The sequence below is a fragment of the Cynocephalus volans genome, chromosome 7, assembly GCF_027409185.1.
Source record: "Cynocephalus volans isolate mCynVol1 chromosome 7, mCynVol1.pri, whole genome shotgun sequence".
Lineage (NCBI taxonomy): Eukaryota > Metazoa > Chordata > Mammalia > Dermoptera > Cynocephalidae > Cynocephalus > Cynocephalus volans.
This window is the reverse complement of record NC_084466.1, coordinates 122,190,175-122,209,751: the sequence shown is the minus strand read 5'-3', so window position 1 is coordinate 122,209,751 and position 19,577 is coordinate 122,190,175. Positions and strand designations below refer to the sequence as shown.

General features: G+C 42.6%; 1 protein-coding gene across 1 annotated transcript; it reads left to right on the top strand.

Annotated features, from left to right (window-relative positions):
- Positions 1–12,002: 12,002 nt before the first annotated feature.
- On the top strand, positions 12,003–16,477 carry PPP1R3C (protein phosphatase 1 regulatory subunit 3C). Its single transcript, XM_063103002.1, has 2 exons — positions 12,003–12,098; positions 14,093–16,477. The coding sequence occupies exons 1-2, from the start codon at positions 12,085–12,087 to the stop codon at positions 15,030–15,032; spliced, it is 954 nt and encodes a 317-aa protein (XP_062959072.1). The 5' UTR covers positions 12,003–12,084; the 3' UTR covers positions 15,033–16,477.
- The last annotated feature ends 3,100 nt before the right edge of the window (positions 16,478–19,577 follow it).

Genomic DNA, 19,577 nt, shown 5'->3' with positions numbered 1-19,577 from the left:
TAATTTTTGAAAATGCAAACTTGATCACCTACCTCATCAGCTTAATCCATTCAATGGCTACTCATGGCACTTAGGGCAAAATCTAAAGCCCTTACTGTAATTTAAAACCTTCTGCATGATATAGCCTCTCGTTTGCCCTTTGTATCAGTCAATATTCTAGCTAGAAGATAGCATAATCAAAATGGGCAATTACAAGGGTGTGGACAAGATTTGAAGAACCTACCAAGAGATAGTGCTGTCCTTTATGGGTAATAATTCAGGGAGCTGTTACCACTTCTAGGTCTGAAGAACAGGTGGAAGGAGCCATTGCAGAGCCTATGGAGTAGCTCCATAGAGAGGATCACCCAATGAAAGCCATGGCCATAGGTAGAGGGGTGAAGCCAACCATAACCACCTGTCAGCATAGAAGCAAGGGAATAAACACTTTGATTTCATTTCTCTCTCACTCTCTGCTCTCCTGCCAGTGCCTCTTATTGACCAAACCCAGCCAGAAGCCAGAGGGCAGCGAAGCCCATTGATGTATATAGTCTGTACAGGTAAACTTCCCCAGGCACAAAGTAGGTTGCAAAAGTGCAGCAAGTGCATTGGGAGGGGCAATTGGAAGTCTCTAGTAGGCCCTTGTATAGTTTTCCTAAGGCGTCTTGAACTTTAAATATTCTGTCTCCCTGTGCTTGCCCCTTCACCAAGCTGATCCCTACTCTTTCTTCTACTTTTAGCCTGAGTATCACTCACTCAGGAAGAAGCCTTCCTTTACTTCCCTCAGTTTAGGTTATGACTCTTTATCAAATGCTTTCATGGCACCCTCTGGTTATCTTTTGATATGCTTATGAAAATTACACAATAATTTATTGCACTATCATTTGCTTAATAATAGTGTCTCCATTAGACTGAGAACATGCGACCCAGTTTGTCTTATTTCTTACAGTGTCCTCAGTCTGAGTACAGTGTGCTCCATAGTAGAAGTTCAATAAATATTTGTTAAATAATTAAATACTTAATATCCACATTGCTAGTCTTCACATTTCTCCTTATATGTCACCCAACTTTGATTAGAGTAGGTCTTGCTAACTTTAAGAGTGAATTGACAATGTAGTAGGCAAATAAGACCACAGGATATTTCAAAAAAATATTTTTTTGAGTGTCTGCAACGTGCTAGGCCTTGGTAAGTGCAAGGGATATAAAGATGAGTGATGTTTGGTACCTGCCCTCAGGAGGTCATAGTCTAATAGGGGAGGTAGTTACATAAACAAATAAATATCACACAGTGTTACAAAAGCTATTCTAGCTGTCTAAACAAATTCATTTCTGGAGTACAGAGAAGGGAACAGGGCATTCTGCCTCTGTCTCTAGGGCTGGGGGATGCTTAACATTGGATATTTGAACCGACCTGGAAGGATGGATAAGGTTTTGCCAGGTGAAGGTCTTTCATGCAGGAGGAACAGCAGGAATGAACAGGAGAACGTGGCACATTAAGGCAGGGACTTACATGACCTGTGTACTTTCCACAATTAGGGGTGTACATTATCCAGCAGAATTCTCCAGGAGGTTATAAAGCAAAGGTGATCTTACACAAGCAATAAAGTGAGAGACGAAAAGGAGACATTGGAAGACGAAGAAGGAAAGAGATGTTTGGAGGACCATGAAGAAAAGGGGAAGTTGGACAATAGCCAGAAGGTGCAAAGGAGAATCAAAGGATGTCAAATGGTTTTATGTATATTAAGAGAATTCCTGGTGAGTTATTGCTTAAAAGAACCCAAGTGTCCATCAGTCCTGATCTGGTCTGACTCGTGATCTGAAAACAAATCTGCTATGTCCTAGGACAACTTGTGCTTTTGCTGTGGCTCCTAAGTCTAGGGCATTGGATGGTTTGGTTGGCACTGGTCTGTGGTACTTTTGAAATAACTTTTGCCCCTGACTGCCAACTTAATGGTCCACTATCTTTATTTAGGATTTTTGTCAACACTCCTCCCTAGACTATTTCTGAAAGCAGGTTTTGAAAATTTATGTTCTTGCCACCTGCTGATTCACCAAATTCACTTTGTTTCAATGTGATCTTCTTAGTTTCTCTATTATCTGTGCATAATTCCGAATCCAGCATCTATTTTTTATGATTAATGTATTCAGTTTACTCAACAGCCATGAGTTCCGTGTGCCGGGTGTTGTGCTGAGTGTTGGAGATACGCAGGTGAATAAGACATTGTCCTACCCTCAAGGACCTCCAGTCTAGCAGAGGAGAAAAATGCAAAACAGATTTTTATAACGGTCGATAGTGAATCAAAGAATAAAAATAGTCACAGGGTCTTATGGAAAACAGAGGAAGGTCCCTGAGGTAGGTCCCTAAGGTGGGGGGAGACATGGAATGTATCTTGGGGAGGTAACCTCTTAGCTGAACCTCAAAAAAGGACTAGACAGTCAAGCAAAGATGAATGGAAGGAGAGGACTCTAGGTGCAGGGACAGTGTGTGAACACAGCAAGGGCTGGGGAATGAGGAACAGAGATGAAATTGGTGAGACAGGCAGGAATCAGGCAGGGCTGTTAATGTCAGCAGTTTGCTTCAGTTTGTTTATTTTTAGTAGATTTAGGCTGTGGGCAGCCATTGTTGGATTTTGTGGTCAGAGGCAGATTTTAGACTCCTCACTGGTTGTGAAAAAGATGAATCTGAGTGACAATGAAGGGTGGAAGACAGTTAGAAGGCTGCTATGACAATTCAGGCGAGGGATGGTGTGTGGCAAGGGAGTGGAGAAGAGCACATAGATTTTGAGAAATACCGAGAAGGTAAAAGCAGGCAGGACTTGGTGACAGATGAGATGTGGGGTGACGGGGAGAGACGTGTTGGCGGAGGGCTCATGCTCAGATCCTAGTTTCAGAGCTGCGAGTGAAACAGCTAATGCTGGGGTGAGCTGTGTATGCGAGGTTAGGTCTTGGCTCTGAAGCCTGCCTTCTCAGGAGTTGGGAACTCTACTACAGTCATTTGGCCTCACCAAGTGTCAGTTTCCCCTTCATGAGAACAGTTTCACATGATTTTAATGAGGTGTAGATGAAACAAAAAATGTGAAGGCATTTGTAAAGCCGAAAGGGCTGATCATGTGCAAAATGTTCTCACTCAGGTTCTGGCCCTGTGATTGTTATCAATTGAATCTTGCATTTCTGTTTGCAAAATAATAGCTTCTTCCAAAATCAGACATTGAGAAGACTGAGTCCATTAATAGCATCAAAATTTGGGGTTTGGGTGGGGCAGGGTGGAAAGAAGACCAGAGAAAGTAATACCTCATCATTTTTTTGGCCCTGTTTTAAGCAATAGTCCTCTGTTCTTTTAAAAAATTTAATAGCATTTAAGTAAAAAGAAACATTATATTGTAATCATATTGCAGCAATGATTATATCATAAAATATGTAAAAAGACCTAGCAGTGCTGGATACATCGTTTGTTCTTAATAATATTAATTTCCTTCCTTCTGTCCTTTCTTCAGAAAGAAAACCTTCTCTATTAATCACCAATTGTCTGAGTTCCAAAAACTCTGTAACAGTGAAAACTCAATAATGTATAAAGGAAAGCCCGAACTAATGCCTTTTTTTTTTTTTTTTTTGCTCAGCATCATTATTCCTGACTACAAGAAGTGGGTTTTTTTTGGTAGGGGAAGTGAGGGCATTTTGAAGCAGTTGGTCTTCCTATTGGTGGCTCTCAAATAATTGCCACTTTTACTAAGTGACTTAAAAGTTTAACAGTGGTTCATTTTTAAAAATGTAATACCTTGCTAATCGAGAGGAAACAAGGCTTAGAGAAAGTTGGCTTTGAAATGTGTTTTTAAAGTTGTGGCTGACCTTCTAGAGGATTTACTACACTTCAGACAAAATATTAACGCTCTAATGAAAATAGCTGACTCAGTAGGGTCTGGAAAATCATTCATCTTCCCCAGCTTCCCCCAGTTGGGACTTTTCACCGCTTCCTAGACACGTAGCAGCTAAACAGAAACACGTCTCTGATAGACACAAAGCCCTGGCTTAGAGCAGACCTGCTTTTTCTGTTTATAGTTAAAGGAAATAATACAGTATTCTAGTTTAAAAGGAAGGAATAAAGAGTTTGAATATCTTTGAGGAAGTAATTATTAACAACTACGTCCAGAGTTGGGAGTAGGGCGATGTGATGTGTTTGTATGTATGTATGTATGTGTGGGGGACTGGATGGGTAGAGGGGGAGAAGTTTAATTTTGTGTTGTGGTACCTAACAAATGGGGGACCTGTTTTCAGTTTGGACTCCTGCCAATGGTGCTTTAAAACCCACCTAAAGCCAAAGTTCATAGCTGAGTCCAGAAACCAGATAAGAGTAGAAAAATATCTGTCTCTAGATGATGTAAACCTAGCCAGTAAAGAGTGGCAGGGTTAGACAAAGCGCTGCTGCATGTCAAAGGCTACCGAATTTACAATCAGAGAAGCAGAATGCAAAGTCACAGGACATGGAGATTTAATAAAATATGAGACTAAACTAGAGGCACACATCTCCACCCAGACAGAGCCATAAGATGTACACAAAGCATTCAGGCCCACCCTACACAGACAAACCAATCCGTCTTCCCATGAAGAGGTTTCTCCAGCTTCTTAGAGAGGAGCAACGGGAGTTAGGGAAGAACAGAATTTAAGAGAACATGTATCAGTTCTCTCTTACTGAGTGGATTCAGTCATTGCCCCATGCCTTGGGTTGAACGTCCCCCCAAAACTTCATCCCCACTGTGACTGTTAAGAGGATGGGAAATCCTATCATGGTTATTGCAAGGTGGGGCCTTGAAGAGGTGATTAGATTCTGAGGACCATGCCTAGTGAATGGATTAAAAATGGTGGTCACAGGCATGGTTCTGAGGGCTTTAAAAGGAGAATGAATGAGGAGGTTAGTCTTTCTCTCCTCTACACCATTTTTGCAGTGATACCCTGCTGTCACTGTTGCCACCACCAAGGCTTTTGTCAATGTGTTTCCTGAACTTTGGACTTCCCAGCCTCTGAAACCATAAGCAATAAGTTTCATTTTTTAAAATAAATCACCCAGCTCCATGTATTTTGTTATAAGCAACAGAAATGGACTAATACAGAAAATTGGTACCAGAGAAGTGGGGCATTACTTACAACAGATACTTGAAAATGTAGATGTAGTTTTGGAACTGGGTGCTAGGCAAAGATTGGAGGAGTGTGGAGGATTCAGAAGACAAGAAAACCGGGGAAAGTTTGGAATGTTTTACAGACTGGTTAAACGGTGGTGAGCAGAATGTTTACAGAAAAACGAACTATGAAGACTACTCTAAGGAAGCCTCAGGTGTAAATGAGAAGGGACTTATTGGAAACTGGGGCAGAGATCAACCTTGTTATGGACTGGCAAGGAATTTGGCTGCATGGTGTCCATACCCTAGGACTTTGTGGAAGTTGGAACTTAAGAGTTGTGAACTAGAGTATTTGGTGGAAGAAATTTCTAAGCAGCAAAGCATTCAGGAAGTTGCATGGCTACTTGTAACAACCTACGCTGAATTTTGATGACAAAGGCACAATATAAAGCCAGAATTTAAAAGGGAAGCAGGGTGTAAAGATTTGGAAAACTTGCAGACTGGCCATGTGGTCCAGAAGCAGAGAGCATTTTCAGGACAAAAATTCCATGTTACTAAGAAAATTAGTACAAAAGAAAGGAATTATTAAGAGAAGGGAGAAAAGGCCCTAAAGACATTGCAGAAGACTCTGGGGCCAACCTTTCCATTTCAGACTAAAGGCCTAGAGAGACAGGGTGGTCTCGGGGAACAGACCTGAGGTGCCCTCCACAGGCTAGCTGCCCAGGACCACCTTGGGAAACTGATCTCCACACCAGCACCCCAGCTGCTTTGGCTGATCCAGCTCTGGCTAAATTGTCCCCAGGTATGGCTGGGCCTGCACCTTTGAAAAATACAAGCCAGAAGCCTTGGCAGCATCCACGTGGTGTTAAGCCTTTAGGCTCACAGAATGCCAGAGCTGTGGGAGGCTTGGGAGTCTCCACCTTTATTTCAAAAGATGTATGGAAAAGCCTGTCACAGGGGCAGAGTCACCACAGACAGTCTTCACTAGAGCAATGTGGAGTGGAAACGTGGGGTCATAGCTGCAGCAGAGAAACCCCATCAGCACCATGCCTAGTGGAGCTATGAGAGTAGGACTGCCATGGAGACCCCAGACTTGTGGAGCTACCAGAGTGGAACGCCAGCCTGGGAGAGCTGAACTGTGGCCTGAGACCAGGAAATCCATAGGAGTGGAGTTGCCTGAGGACTTGGGGACCCAACCCCCATACAAGTGTGCAGAGGACATCAAACATGGTGTCAACGTACAGTGATTCCCAGCTTTGAGATTAAATACCTGCCCTGCTGGATTTTGGACTTGTTTGGGACCCATTACACCTTTCTTTTGGCCTATTTCTTCCTTTTTGAACAGGAATATGTAACCTATGCTTGTCCAACCACTGTATCTTGGAAATAGATTACCGGTTTTTAATTCACCGATGGGATTTTGAACTTTGGACTTTTGAGCTGAAACAAGTTAAGACTTTGGGGATGAAATGAATGGATTTGTAAGTGAAAAGGACACGAGTTTTGTGAGGCTAGGGGCAGAATGCCTTGGGTAGAATGTTCCCCCAATACTTCATCCCCACTGTGACTATTAAGAGGAGGGGAAATCCCATCATGGTAATTTCAAGGTGGGGCCCTGAAGAGGTGATTAGATTCTGAGGACAATGCCTAGTGAATGGATTAAAAATGGTGGTCATAGGTGTGGTTCTGAGGGCTTTAAAAGGGAAGTGCATGAGGAGCTAGTCCTCTCTGCTCTCTTTGCTCCACCATTTTCTGCCATGTGAGACTCCACCACCAAAGAAGGCCCTCACCATAAGTGTTCCCTAGACTTTGGACCTCCCAGCCTCTGAAATTATAAGCAATAAATTTCATTTTTTTTATAAACTACCTAGTTCTGTGAATTTTGTTATAAGCAATAGAAACGGACTAATACATCCCAATACTTTTGGTCTTTCCCATAAATCCTGAATTAAAAAGAAAATTCTCAAAGTCACCAAAATTACAGTGTCCAGAGTAGGTTGAGCCAGGCCAGCAGTCCCCTTGCAGAATTCCTTCTCGAGGTGCCTTATTTGTGCATGAGGCTGTGTTATTGAACCACTTTATTCCCCTCCACAGAGGCATGAATGGAAACAATTTATTGTATACATCCTTCCAGTCTGTCCCCCGATGGTTAGCCAGCTGCCCATTTATTGAATAATCCATTCTCCTGCTCTCCTCATTAGAAATGCCCATTTCTATCACACATCAAATTCTGATCAGTGACTCTTGCATCTCACTGATCGTATTCTCTATTTATGCACCAATACCAGTTTATTTATTTATTTTTGAACTCTAGCTTAAAAATAAGTTTTAGGCTGGTAAGGCTAGTGTCTATTCATTATTATTTTTCCAAATATTTTTTCTTCACATTTTGATTTTTCTTATATTGAAGTTTCCTATGAACTTTAGTACATTTTGGCTAGTTTCTATTCCTCCCCCTGTACAACCCATCCCCTCTCCCATCTTCCATATATTCTTATGAAAGCCTTTTAAAATGCTCTTCAGTAGTGTTTTAGTTATTTCTTCATCAGTTCTTTCTAATTTACACTTTTATTCACCCTAATCCTTCAATGAATGTGGAGATACTGCAACATCTTGGAGATATAACTATCAACATGAGAGGATGACCCCTCCCCTACAGTCAGATTGTTATTTCATTCTATGCTCCTTTCATTCTGTAGTGCTCAGATCTCCAATTTTGTTCAAGATAATCCAGGGGATTTTTTTTTTAACATTTAAAATTCTTTCTCCTTCAACCTTTCCCCCAATATCTCACAGCTAGAATCCTCACTTCTAGCCAATTTGTTCACCTTGTAGTTACCCAACATGTCCTGGTCCTCTTTGGCCACCAAAGGTCCCCAGAGGGTGTCTCAGATGGTGTCTTGCACTTTCTTTAGCCCCTTATTGTTGTTAACAACAATTGTGTCTTCATACCTGCACCCAGACTGTTCTCTGCTCTTACAGGGATATTTTGCAAGTGCGTTATGACTTAAAAACTCAAAAACTTCAGGTAGTGAAAATTATATTTGAAAATCCAGTGCAAACCAAATGGCTGGTGACATACTATACTCAGCAACACTTTTAAGTCCTTCTCTTGCCCTCTGAGAATATGCCCTTTGAGTAGAACAGTGATCTGCTGGCACCATTTCACTTGTGATGTCATTTGCTCCCTTATTGGTTGGGCCACAAACCAGTTCTTGTCATCTAAATGCCCTAAAGATAAAACTGCAGCATAATTAAGTTCTTCCCATTTTCCTGGCTCCCACAAGACCCGCTACCTCATTGAAGATTCCACAGATATTCCACAGAGAGCCTTCCCCTTTCTGAACCTCTCTTGCCTTCTTCAGAGCTTCTTTTCAGTTTTGGTAGGTATTGGTGTGGTGCTTGTCATTTTCAGAGTGACTCACACACTTGAGCATGGATTCTAGAGGAGTTTGAAACCTGGTCCTGATACCTACTAGCTGCGTGATCTTGGATAAGTTACTCCCCAGACCTCCTCAGTTTCCTCATCTGTGAAATTCCTCATAGTATTCTTAATGAAGATTATGTGAATTAATGTTTGTAAAGTGCTAAAAACAGTGCTTAACACAAATTAAGCACTATATTAGTGTTTTTTTTTTCCTTTTCCAAATTACATGCCTTCACCTAATATTGGTGTCCCTATCTGATGTGGGTAAAGAAGAAAGAAGGAAATAGTGCAAGAGAGAGCTAACTTACACACAGAGACATGTGGACTGGCACCTGTCTATTCTCAAAAATAGAAATCCTGGACCTTTTAATCAAAACAAGCAGTTCTCAACCCCACTGATTCTATACTGTGGGGTATGAAGATCGGTTATGAGTTTTGTCTCAGTTACAAATAACCATGTTTAAAGTACTGACATTTTTATATTAATAACTGTCAGGTTAAGTTCTCAAGCATTTTCTTGATCAGGCACTGAAAAAAGGCAAGACTGCAGAAAATGAGTTGGCAACTGGGAAGCCCCCAGTGTGTTTTTCCCCACAAGGGCAGCTGTCTATTAATACATCGAGCAAATGCTGTAAGAGACCCATTTGTGTGAGCCACGCAGTCATCAGCCCCTTGCTCCACAGCTCCTTAAACTGTTCACTGGGTATTTCATGAGTTTGGTTTTCTCTAATAAACATTGTGACATCCTCAAGGTCAAAAGTCTATGGCTTGTGAGTCCTTGTAATTCCTAGCATGGCGCTGGAAGCACTGCACAGCTCGATAATCCCCCATCGGTAGATTTATTGTTAGGTTGGGTATAACAAAGCAATGTTTGGATGGGACCAAATCACAGCTGGAGAAAGCTCAGTGAATAGTGACAATAAATTGCCCCACAATTCCTGGCCTACCCCATCTTCATTGGTGCAATTCACAACTAAGAACACTGATTTCATCCCAGTTCCTTTTATCCCATAATGAAGGGCAGTAAAAGCCAGGAAGGAGACAGAAGTGAGGGGACTGGCTCACCCAGTTTAGAGGTTTATTGAGTGTTGACTCCTCTTAGGAGAGAGCTCTGTTTCTCTGAATCTTCCATTTGAAGGAGTTGAAAGAGAGAGTGACTTTTATGGCATTAGTCAACACCAGGGGGCAGGAGAGAAAGCAGAGTGAATAGAAAGCACAGCCTCATAAAGATGGGCTAGTAAATGGCCTAAGTATGTGAAAGCTTCCAGCACAGTTGTTGGCACCTAGCAGGTAGGCTATACGTGTTAGTTGAATCTGGAAGTTTTAAAACCCTTTCAAAATTATTTCTTAATTACAGAAGTTGTCCATGTTCATTGCATAAAATTAAAAAATACAGAAAAGCAAAACAACAAAGACATTTTTAATTACTCATAATCTCACCATCCCAAAATAAGCACTGTTAACATTTTGGTAGAGCATATTCTATCTTCTATTTATACATACCTTTCCCCCCAAATGGGATCATAATAAATGCTTATTATTTTATGTTTCTCCATAACTTTAAATGGTAATATTCACTTTTTAGCTCAATATATGATTATGAGTAGAGGGAAAATCTCTACCCAGGGCTCTAGTTTTAGCTGTGACCTAACCAGCCCCTGGCAAGCAGCTCAACTTCTTTAAGTTTTAGATGCCTCATCTATGAAATAGAGAGTTTGATGACAATGATACCTATGGCACCTTCCACCTTTATCATTCTAATTGCTGATGGACAATTAAAGCAAGATGGTATGTGCCGCGGTTACTGCTCAGGCATCAGCCAGATTCTAATCCCAGCTCTACCTGTGAAATCCCGGGCAGATTTCTTGACCTCTCAGTGCCTCAGTTTCCCTTTCTCTAAAATGGGATTAATAATAAAACATACCACCTATGGTTGTTGGGAGGATTAAATAGACAACACACATAAAACACTTAGAACAGTGTTTGGCACATGGAAAAGGCTCAATAAGCAGTAGCTCTTATCAGAGTTCTAGCTTAGACACCAGGGTATCCAGAGGTGATAGAGTAAAACCTAATACTCAGCATCCAAGTACTGTCCTGAGAACTAAACTGAGTTGAACACATGAGCTGGATATTGTGATGAGTCTGCTCATTCGTACCATCTTATTTAATCCTCAGAGCAACTTTGCTATCTCCATTTTACATGGGAGGAAACTGACGTTGGAACTTGCCTAGATTCATGTAGCTAGTAAGTGTGGAACCCAAAGACTATGCCCTTTCAGCTAGTTTTGGTTGAGCTGTGGGGCTAGAAGACCTGCCATTAGTCAGATATTTCATTTCAAAAACAAAGCCCAAGCATGAATTACCTTTCCCAGAGATATTCAGCATAAATTTTTCTTTACTCTAATAATTCCCCTTTAGCAATTCCACTGTTTGCCACTTATTTAAAAGACATAGGGATTTTTATACAATTCAATTGACTACTGGATATCTAAGTTAGTAGAGCAGAACTAGGCCGTGGGTTTTGTAAAACTAATTTATACTTGCCTTAGAAACTTAATTTTATGGTTGTAACTGTCCAAAATTCCCCACAATAAACAAAATAACGAAACCTCAGCGAAAGTAACTGGCTCAGGAGGGTCGTGAATTGTAGAGTGTGATATTTTAACATTTTGGTTTCCACATCACTGCCAAAGGGCGTCAGAATGGAATAGAGGGATTTGGGTTGACTATGGCCACATGAGTGAAAAAAGGCCATTTTATTTCTGGCTTTTAGTTTTCTCTTCCAGGGTTGAAAATTGAAGAACAGACAGAGATACAAAGTGCCTTTTCATTAAATGTCACCTCATTGTTTCATGGGGCTCGAATGCTTTCCTAACATTTGTCAGAGAAGTTGGTAATTCCTGGAAGCCCCTATCTACTGTGTGGTGCGTTTGTGGATTCACCCTAACCAAAAAACGTGCAGCCAACTGCTGATCACGCAAGCCAACGTGGGGGAGCAGATGCGCGAACACACCAGGCAATGAACGAGAAACATTTCAAGTAACAGATAGAGTCGAATCGGGCTACAACTTTCTGTGCACAGATTTAACTGTGCACAGACCCACAGACATATTCCCAGGTAACAGACGCCTCAAGCCCGGATGAGCTGGCGCCCGGCCTGGGCGAGGTCTGCTGCTTTCCCTCCCGGCCAGCACCGGCTGCGTGCATTAAGTGCCTGCCTGCTCCTCGGCCCAAGGCTCGCGTTACGCGGCTCGGTCCAGCTGGCCAGGGAGCCCCCGATGCCCCGCGGGACCCCCAGAGGCGCTCGGCACGTCCAGCCCCGCGCCGATCACGTTCCCGGGGCAAGGGCTTGCGTCCCAGCTGAGCGCTGGTTGGTCGCGCCGTCGGGCCCGCAGCCCGGCGATTGGTCCGAGGGAATTGGTTCACGTGGTTCGGGGCAGAAAAGCCGCGTCTCCGGCACCCGACCCGCAATCGGTCCGAGCGACCGCAGAGGGGGAACGCCCTGAGCTGGGAGCGAGCTTGATCAGGCAGCCAAGTTCTCACGGTCCGCCCTCGCCTCTCTGCCCGATGAGCTGCACCAGGTAGGTTCGCTGCAACCGCGGCCTGGAACAGAGGGACGCGCAGCTGCGGGGAGGTTGGGGGCGTCTTCGTCCTGTCATTTCTGCAAAGGGAGACCCCAGGGGAGGGTAGCTTGACTGACTGCTGAGTTGCTTCTGGCATCCGGGAGGCCTTGGAGGTGTGGAAGTGTGCGCCGTGTTTCTTAGGCAGAGCCTGCTTTGCTTATCAGCATCTTAAACCAAAAACTGTCTTAACGTGAGTCAGCTTTAGTTGAGATTCCCTCGTTGTTGCGACTTTTATCCTTTGGTCCTGCACAGATGTCCTAGGGATCGGGGCAGCTTAATTTGTGAGAATAGCACTGTGATGTTGCTGGTTAGGTAGTTTGGCTTGGAGGAAAAATTACAGGATGATGTCTGGATTCATTCGTCCTCTTGCACTCTTCTTATCACGGTTTGCCATAGCAAACTCAGTCTCAGAGATTGAGGAAACTATTATTTTTAACTCTTGGCCAGGACTTACAGTTCCAGGGAAATAGCTCAATACAAAGGCTGTCTTTCTACAAATGCAAAAAGTAAAAAAACTCCTATAAAACTGTAAATAGCTTCTCCAGACATAACTTAGTGGAAGACTTCTCTAAAAATCTTGCCTAACTATTATTAGACACACAAATATAGCTTTAGCTTACATTTGTTTCTTCTAACTTTGTAGGTCTCCCAGAAAAATCCCAGAGCTAATAAAGTAAATTCTGCGAATGTCCTTTATTATCCATTTTATGATAATGACCACTTGCCTATGTGCTTAGAGCTGCTATGAAGAGAGTTGCTAAAGCCAGATGGAGAAATGTCATGTACAGTATACAGACACCCCTTGTCTGTAAGGCTAAGATAGGGGGAAAAAAATCTGCATTCCGTAAGCTTAGCAGTATGTAATGAGTGCTAAAGGCAGACAAAGAAAAATCTTCCTGATGGATGCTTCTTTGCTTAATATTGCTGAGCATAGATATGTTTAAAGTTTTAAGTAGTTTGTTGTCTTTCTCCTTATAAATGTCCATTACCAAAACATTAGAAAATACTAAAAAAGAACAAAGGCAAAAATAAATCACCTATAATCCTACCATCCAAAGATATTTGTTAGCTTTTTCATGTATTTCCTATAAAATGTTTCAATTTTTATAAATTTATTAGGTTACCTATTTTTCCACTTCAGTGTGACCTTGTCATGGGTGTCTTTCTATATGAAATATAGATTATGCAAAGTTTTTCTATAGGTGTGTGAATTGTTAAATTATTTCTGAAAAGTGAGGAAGAGCATGGTGTAAAGACAATCCTCTGACTTCCACTCTTTCTAGCCTTCTCAATCTCAAATCTGTTCCATGAGAATTTCTATTGCTATTTTTTTATTCTTTTCAAGTGACTTACCTTTCCAGCGAAGTGTAATTAATTTAATGGCAAAATAAGCAAAAGCAGCCAGAGGGAGCAGAGAGTCTAGAATTGTGGTTCCCTAACCTGTCTGGTCATTACAGTTACCTGGGAAGCTTTCAGAACATATCCACCTCTTTGGCCCCACCCACAGAGGTTCTGCCTCAGTGACTCTTAAGTCCCAGGAATCTGAATTTAAAAAAAGAAAAAGAAAAAAGAAAACTAACTCCCTAGGTCATAATGACCAGATAGGTTTGAGAACCATTGGTCCAGAACAGTGGTTCTTAGACCTGTATTAGAGATGATCAAATCCAACCATTTTATTTCTCAGGTGGAAAAACTAAGACACATACACCCCCTCACCACAAATATTTTAAGCGGTTAACCCCCGACTCTGTAGCCATCCCAGGGTCGAGGTAGACAGAGAATGCAGATCTGATCACCTAAGACTGTTCTCTTTCACTGCGTATGATAGCACTTCCCTGATACTTACTGCACTGGCTATAATTGAGTCAGTGCAAAAATAGTGTTACGTATTTGGGATCAGGGGAAGAGCATTTCAGACCCAAGTGATAACCCCCCTTCCTTTTGCTTTCCAGAATGATCCAGGTTTTGGATCCACGTCCTTTGACAAGTTCAGTCATGCCAGTGGATGTGGCCATGAGGCTTTGCTTGGCTCAGTCGCCACCTCTGAAGAGTTTCCTGGGCCCCTATGATGACTTTCAACGAAGAAATTTTGTGAATAAATTAAAGCCCCTGAAACCATGTCTCAATATAAAACAGGAAGCCAAATCGCAGAGCGACTGGAAGTGCTCACACACCCAAGCCAAGAAGCGGGTTGTGTTTGCAGACTCTAAGGGCCTCTCTCTCACTGCCATCCACGTCTTCTCCGACCTCCCAGAAGAACCAGCCTGGGATCTCCAGTTTGATCTCTTGGACCTTAATGAGATCTCCTCTGGCTTAAAACTCCATGAGGAGAAAAACTTGATTTTAGATTTCCCTCAGCCTTCAACTGATTACTTAAGTTTCCGGAAACACTTTCAAAAGAACTTTGTCTGTCTGGAGAACTGCTCTTTGCAAGAGCGAACAGTGACTGGGACTGTGAAAGTAAAAAACATAAGCTTTGAGAAGAAGGTTCAGATCCGCATCACTTTTGATACTTGGAAAAGCTACATTGATGTGGACTGTGTCTACATGAAAAATGTGTATGGTGGCTTAGATAGTGACACCTTCTCATTTGCCATCGACTTACCCCCAGTCATTCCAACTGAGGAGAAGATTGAGTTCTGCATTTCTTACCATGCTAATGGGCAGGTCTTCTGGGACAACAACGAGGGTCAGAATTATAGAATTGTCCACGTACAATGGAAACCTGATGGGGTGCAGACGCAGATGGCACCCCAGGACTGTACATTCCACCAGGCATCCCCCAAGACAGAGTTAGAGCCAACAATCTTTGGCAGTCCGAGGCTGGCTAGTGGGCTCTTCCCAGAATGGCAGAGCTGGGGGAGAATGGAGAACTTGGCCTCTTATCGATGAATTAAGCAGCCCAGGGACTGTCATATTTCCCATGCAATTCTAGGTCTGTATTGCTCAGTATTAGGAAGTCTTTGCTACTTTCCATCAGTAGGTTTAGCTTTGAGCTTTTGAGACCTGGCTACAGAAAAGATAGCCACTTGAGAATTTAGCGTTGGAGTCCACAGAGGGACAATGCTACCCAGTGTTTTGCCTTGGAGGATCAAATAGCCTGAGAACTGTTTTTACAAAAGCAAGACTTTCTCAGTGCCCCTCCTCCTTCCCTCTCAATTTACGAGCTTTCACGTTGGGTGAGGAAAAGTTGAGGAAGGACAATTGACGGTGATGGAAGGCTGTGTTAATGGTACGAGGAATGTGTGACAAGTGTACAGAAAGGGTTCGGAAGCTTCAGGCAGAGTAGGAGTGTGAGGTCTGAAACTTAGCTGTTGGCAAGAAAATGTAAGGTTATCTTGGGTTTTTTAAGTTGGTTTTACAGTTCTCTCCTGGGGAGATAATTTGTAGAGGGGGGAAAAGGTCCATTCTTTGTATTCTTGTGGAGAAAAGCCAAATAAACTTTAAGGGTGTTAGGTGGTATTATGGGGAAGATGAATTATAATAACTTGGGAGAGGCAAGATCTTAAGCACAGGCTTTCTGTTCAAACATGATCTATCAAAAACTATGATTTGGGGAGAGTTGAGGCAAATCTGGCATTGCAGTCCTAATGGTATAAGTGATTTGTGTTCAAGGTGTCATGTGCAGGCAGCATTCTATATCAAGAAGCTAACAAAAACCATGGCAACATCAATGGCTAACTACACTTAGGGACTCCATGTCATGTCTAAATTAGCTCTTTGCAAGTGCCTTGATTAAACCAGAACACTGTAGTTGCTTAACCCAAATATCTGAATGGTCATCTGATAACAAATGAGTTTTTGGCCTTATAAGTAGGTCTACTCTGTACACTGGCATTCCTCCTGCAACACTGTTGTAGCTTTGAGAGTGTTGTCAGTGTACACAACTCATCCTTCATATTGAAGGTGACTCATTTTTCTGCCACACTTTTTTGATGTGATGTTTGAAGTGAGGACTGACACTAGGATTCTCAATGTAAGAATCCAGTACCTTGCACATAGAAGTAGCAATCTATTGCCTATTTTTGTCTTGCTCTTTTAATTTCCTTGGAAGTCAAATATTCTTTTTAAAGAAATTTTATGTGTTGTAATATACTTGTTTTTGTGTGTGCATAAATCTATTCTGTAAGATCTTAAGGACGCAAGTCCTGGAATGTTTGCTTCTATCATTGTGCGCGTCGATTGAGAGATGTTAAGAGAATGCAGTTAATTTTAACATGTGCAATGTGCCAGGCTGAAAAAATACTATTGGAATAACTGCTATGACAGAATTTGAGGTTTGGCTAGCATCCATAATTTTTCTATTGTAAATATTTCACTCTATCCTTTATGAGCTTCTCACTTTAAGAATAAATGTGTTTGATATAAGACCTAAGTATGTTTTCTTTCTGAAAGCCACAGTCAAATAAGAACTGTCAACAGACATTTTCTTGTTTTGTTTAGGAACAACTGAGCAGAGTTAGTTTGGACCAGGAAGTGGATCTACCTGAGGGTACTCACATGGCCCCAGTCTCATTAGTGAGCACATTTCCTACCACCTGACCATTGGGGCTGGGGTCCAGGGGCAGTGACTTGAGGTGCTGTGTCTCTGCTGTCCCCCATCTCTCTCTGTGGTATCTGCTCATCACACATGCTCTCTGCTGGGTCAGGGTTGTCTCAGCTTTAAAATGGAGGAGGAGGTGGTATAGGAAGGGCTGGAGTGGCTTCTACCCCTTGAGCTCTAGCACCCTCCTGAAGGGGCAAAGCTTGGAGCTACACAGAGGGGCAGAGGGAGGTGGCAGCTGGCATCAGTCTCAGACTGGAGGGAGCAGCACAGCAGGTCCATGAGCCTAAGCTGCTGTTCCAGTTCTGCCTAACTTTCCAGAAAGGGCTTTTGCACAGCGTATCTTAAACTTATGGAGAAATCAATGACCAGCCTACTGGAAAGGCCCAATTATGAAGAATAAATTTGTATCAGATTATAACATCCTCTCTGTCAGAGGTTATAAATTCTAGGCCACAGATGTATTTTATTTGACACAGAGGATTTTTAAAAAATGAATTTATGGCCAAGATTTAACAATCAGCAGACTACATAAGAAATTCCGGATTTCCGGTTTTTTTCCCTCAAAATTACCAGATCTTTCCTCTTGGCAAGAACTGCAAGGAGCTGAATAGCAGCTGCTCCCTCTAGCATGCTGCCCTCCACGGACAGTGTCTTGTGATGGCCACAGTCCCCATACATGGCTTTGTTCTCTTACACTAGCTGCTGACCTCTGTAGGCCTTGGAATTCATAAGCCCTGCTTTATTTCCTCTGGCTCCTTATTCATGCTAATGGTTGGGTGAAAGAAAACACCCTCTTCCCAAAGGATGGAGAAAAATCAAATTTGGGTCTGACAGGGACCTTGAAGACCATGGGACTCAAATACCTAACTTTCTCAAAGAAGAAACTAAGATCCAGACAGGAGATGTGACTTGTTCAAAGTCCCGTGCCAAGTGGAGACATGACTCCACTTGGCAGTCAAGGCAGGCATGACTCTGGCCAGCTCTTGCTGGTTGCCTATGCAAGCTTAACCCGATGTTGGTGTGTCCCTGGGCTGTCCCTGAAGGAGAACCTGGTCAAAAAGCAGGGTGTTCCTGGGCCTTTACTATTGAACAAAATTATCTCCATTTCACATCCTGATAGTACACCTATTAGGAGAAGCAACTCTGCTGTTGAAATTTAACATGAGAGAATGGCTTGAATTTGGGATGTGTGATATTCTGTTCCAAAAAATAAGGTTTAATTTAGTTACTTAAAGACTTCTAAATTTATGGATTCCTTTTAGTTTATCCTTCAAACTGAAAGTCTGGAAAACCCTAGTGTGGGAGTGAACTGTGCATCTTCAACAATGTTGAGTCCAAAAGTTCTGCACAGGTTTGGGGGCTCCTTCAACCTGCAAAGGGTGAGTTTCTTGTTCAGCTTTCATCTCCAGCTTCCTCAGAGTTTTATAGCAGCTACTGGGAGCTGCAGCCTGAACAAACCCTTTCATTAGTGGGCAGGGATCCCAAACTCAGAACAGTCCCCACATGCAGCTCTGCTGACTCTGGCCTCCTGATCCTTCCTTCTTTCTGCCAATGAGTAGACTTCCACTACTGGGTTTAGAGGATCCCTCCAAATCCGTGGTCCTCAACCTTGGCTGCAAATCAGAATCACCTGGTGAGCTTTAAAAACTACTGATGCCTCCCCTGCACCTCCTAAGATTCTGATTTAATTGGTTTGAGTTATAGCCTGGGCATTGGACAGTTCTGAAAGCTTCCCAGATGTTTCCAATATGCACCAAAGTTGAGGACCTTTGATTTAAGAGAACAGTGTCAAATAATGGCTCAGAGGATTCCTGCACCAACTTTCTTTTTTTAAACAAATGATGAAATGGAAGCCCAGAGTGGTTAAAACTTGCTTGAGATTACAGAAACAGTGGAGTCTGGCTTCCTGATCCCCTCTCCCAACACTCCCACCTCTGCCCACACCATCTCCTGCAAAACATCCTGAATGTGGACTTCCTAGTTTTACTAATCTCTCCTCTTTTTTTCTCTTCTCTGATCTCTTCTATATAGGGATATGATAATGAGGATGCCTTTGGGTACAAGTGACATAATCCCCTGACTCAAATAGCTTACAGAATAAAGAAAATTTATTATCTCACAATACAAGTCCCAAGGTAAAGTGTTTTCAAAATTGGTTAATTCAATGGCTAAAACTCGGGTTATTTCCATTTTTTATTCTACCCTCCTCATTACTTTTGATTGTCCTTGTGCTAACTTCCTAATTATAAGGGCTGCCACAGTTTTCAGGCATCATGAGCAGACACAATAGCATCCACCAGAATAAGGAGCCCATCTCTTCCTTGTGACACCTTTTTTTATGGGTGAATCAACCTTTCCCAGAAGTTCTGTGATGGAGTTTGGATGTGTTGTTCCCTACAAAACTCATGTGGAAATTTGATCTCCAATGTGGCAGTGTTGGGAGCTGTTTAAGTCATGGGGGTGGATCTCTCATGAATGGATTAATGCTCTCTCTGGGGGAGGTGGGGTAGTGAGTGAGTTCTCGCTCTATTAGTTCCTGCGAGAACTGATTGTTTAAGGACCCTGGCACCTTCTCTCTCTCTCTCTCTCCTTCCCTCCCTCCCCCCTCCCCCTTTCCCCCTCTCCCCTTCTGTCCCTCTCCCTCTCTCTGCTTCTCTCTTGCTTCCTCTCGCCATGTGATCTGCTTGTACCTGCCAGCTGCCTGCCACTTTTCTGCCATGAGTAGAAACAGCCTGAGGCCTGTGCCAGATGCAGCTGTCCCAGAATCATAAGGCAAATAAACCTCTGTTCTTTATAAATTACCCAGTCTCAGGTAATTCTGTCATAGCAACACAAAACGGACTAAAACAGAAAATTGGTATCGAGGAGTGGGGTGTTGCTAAACAGATACC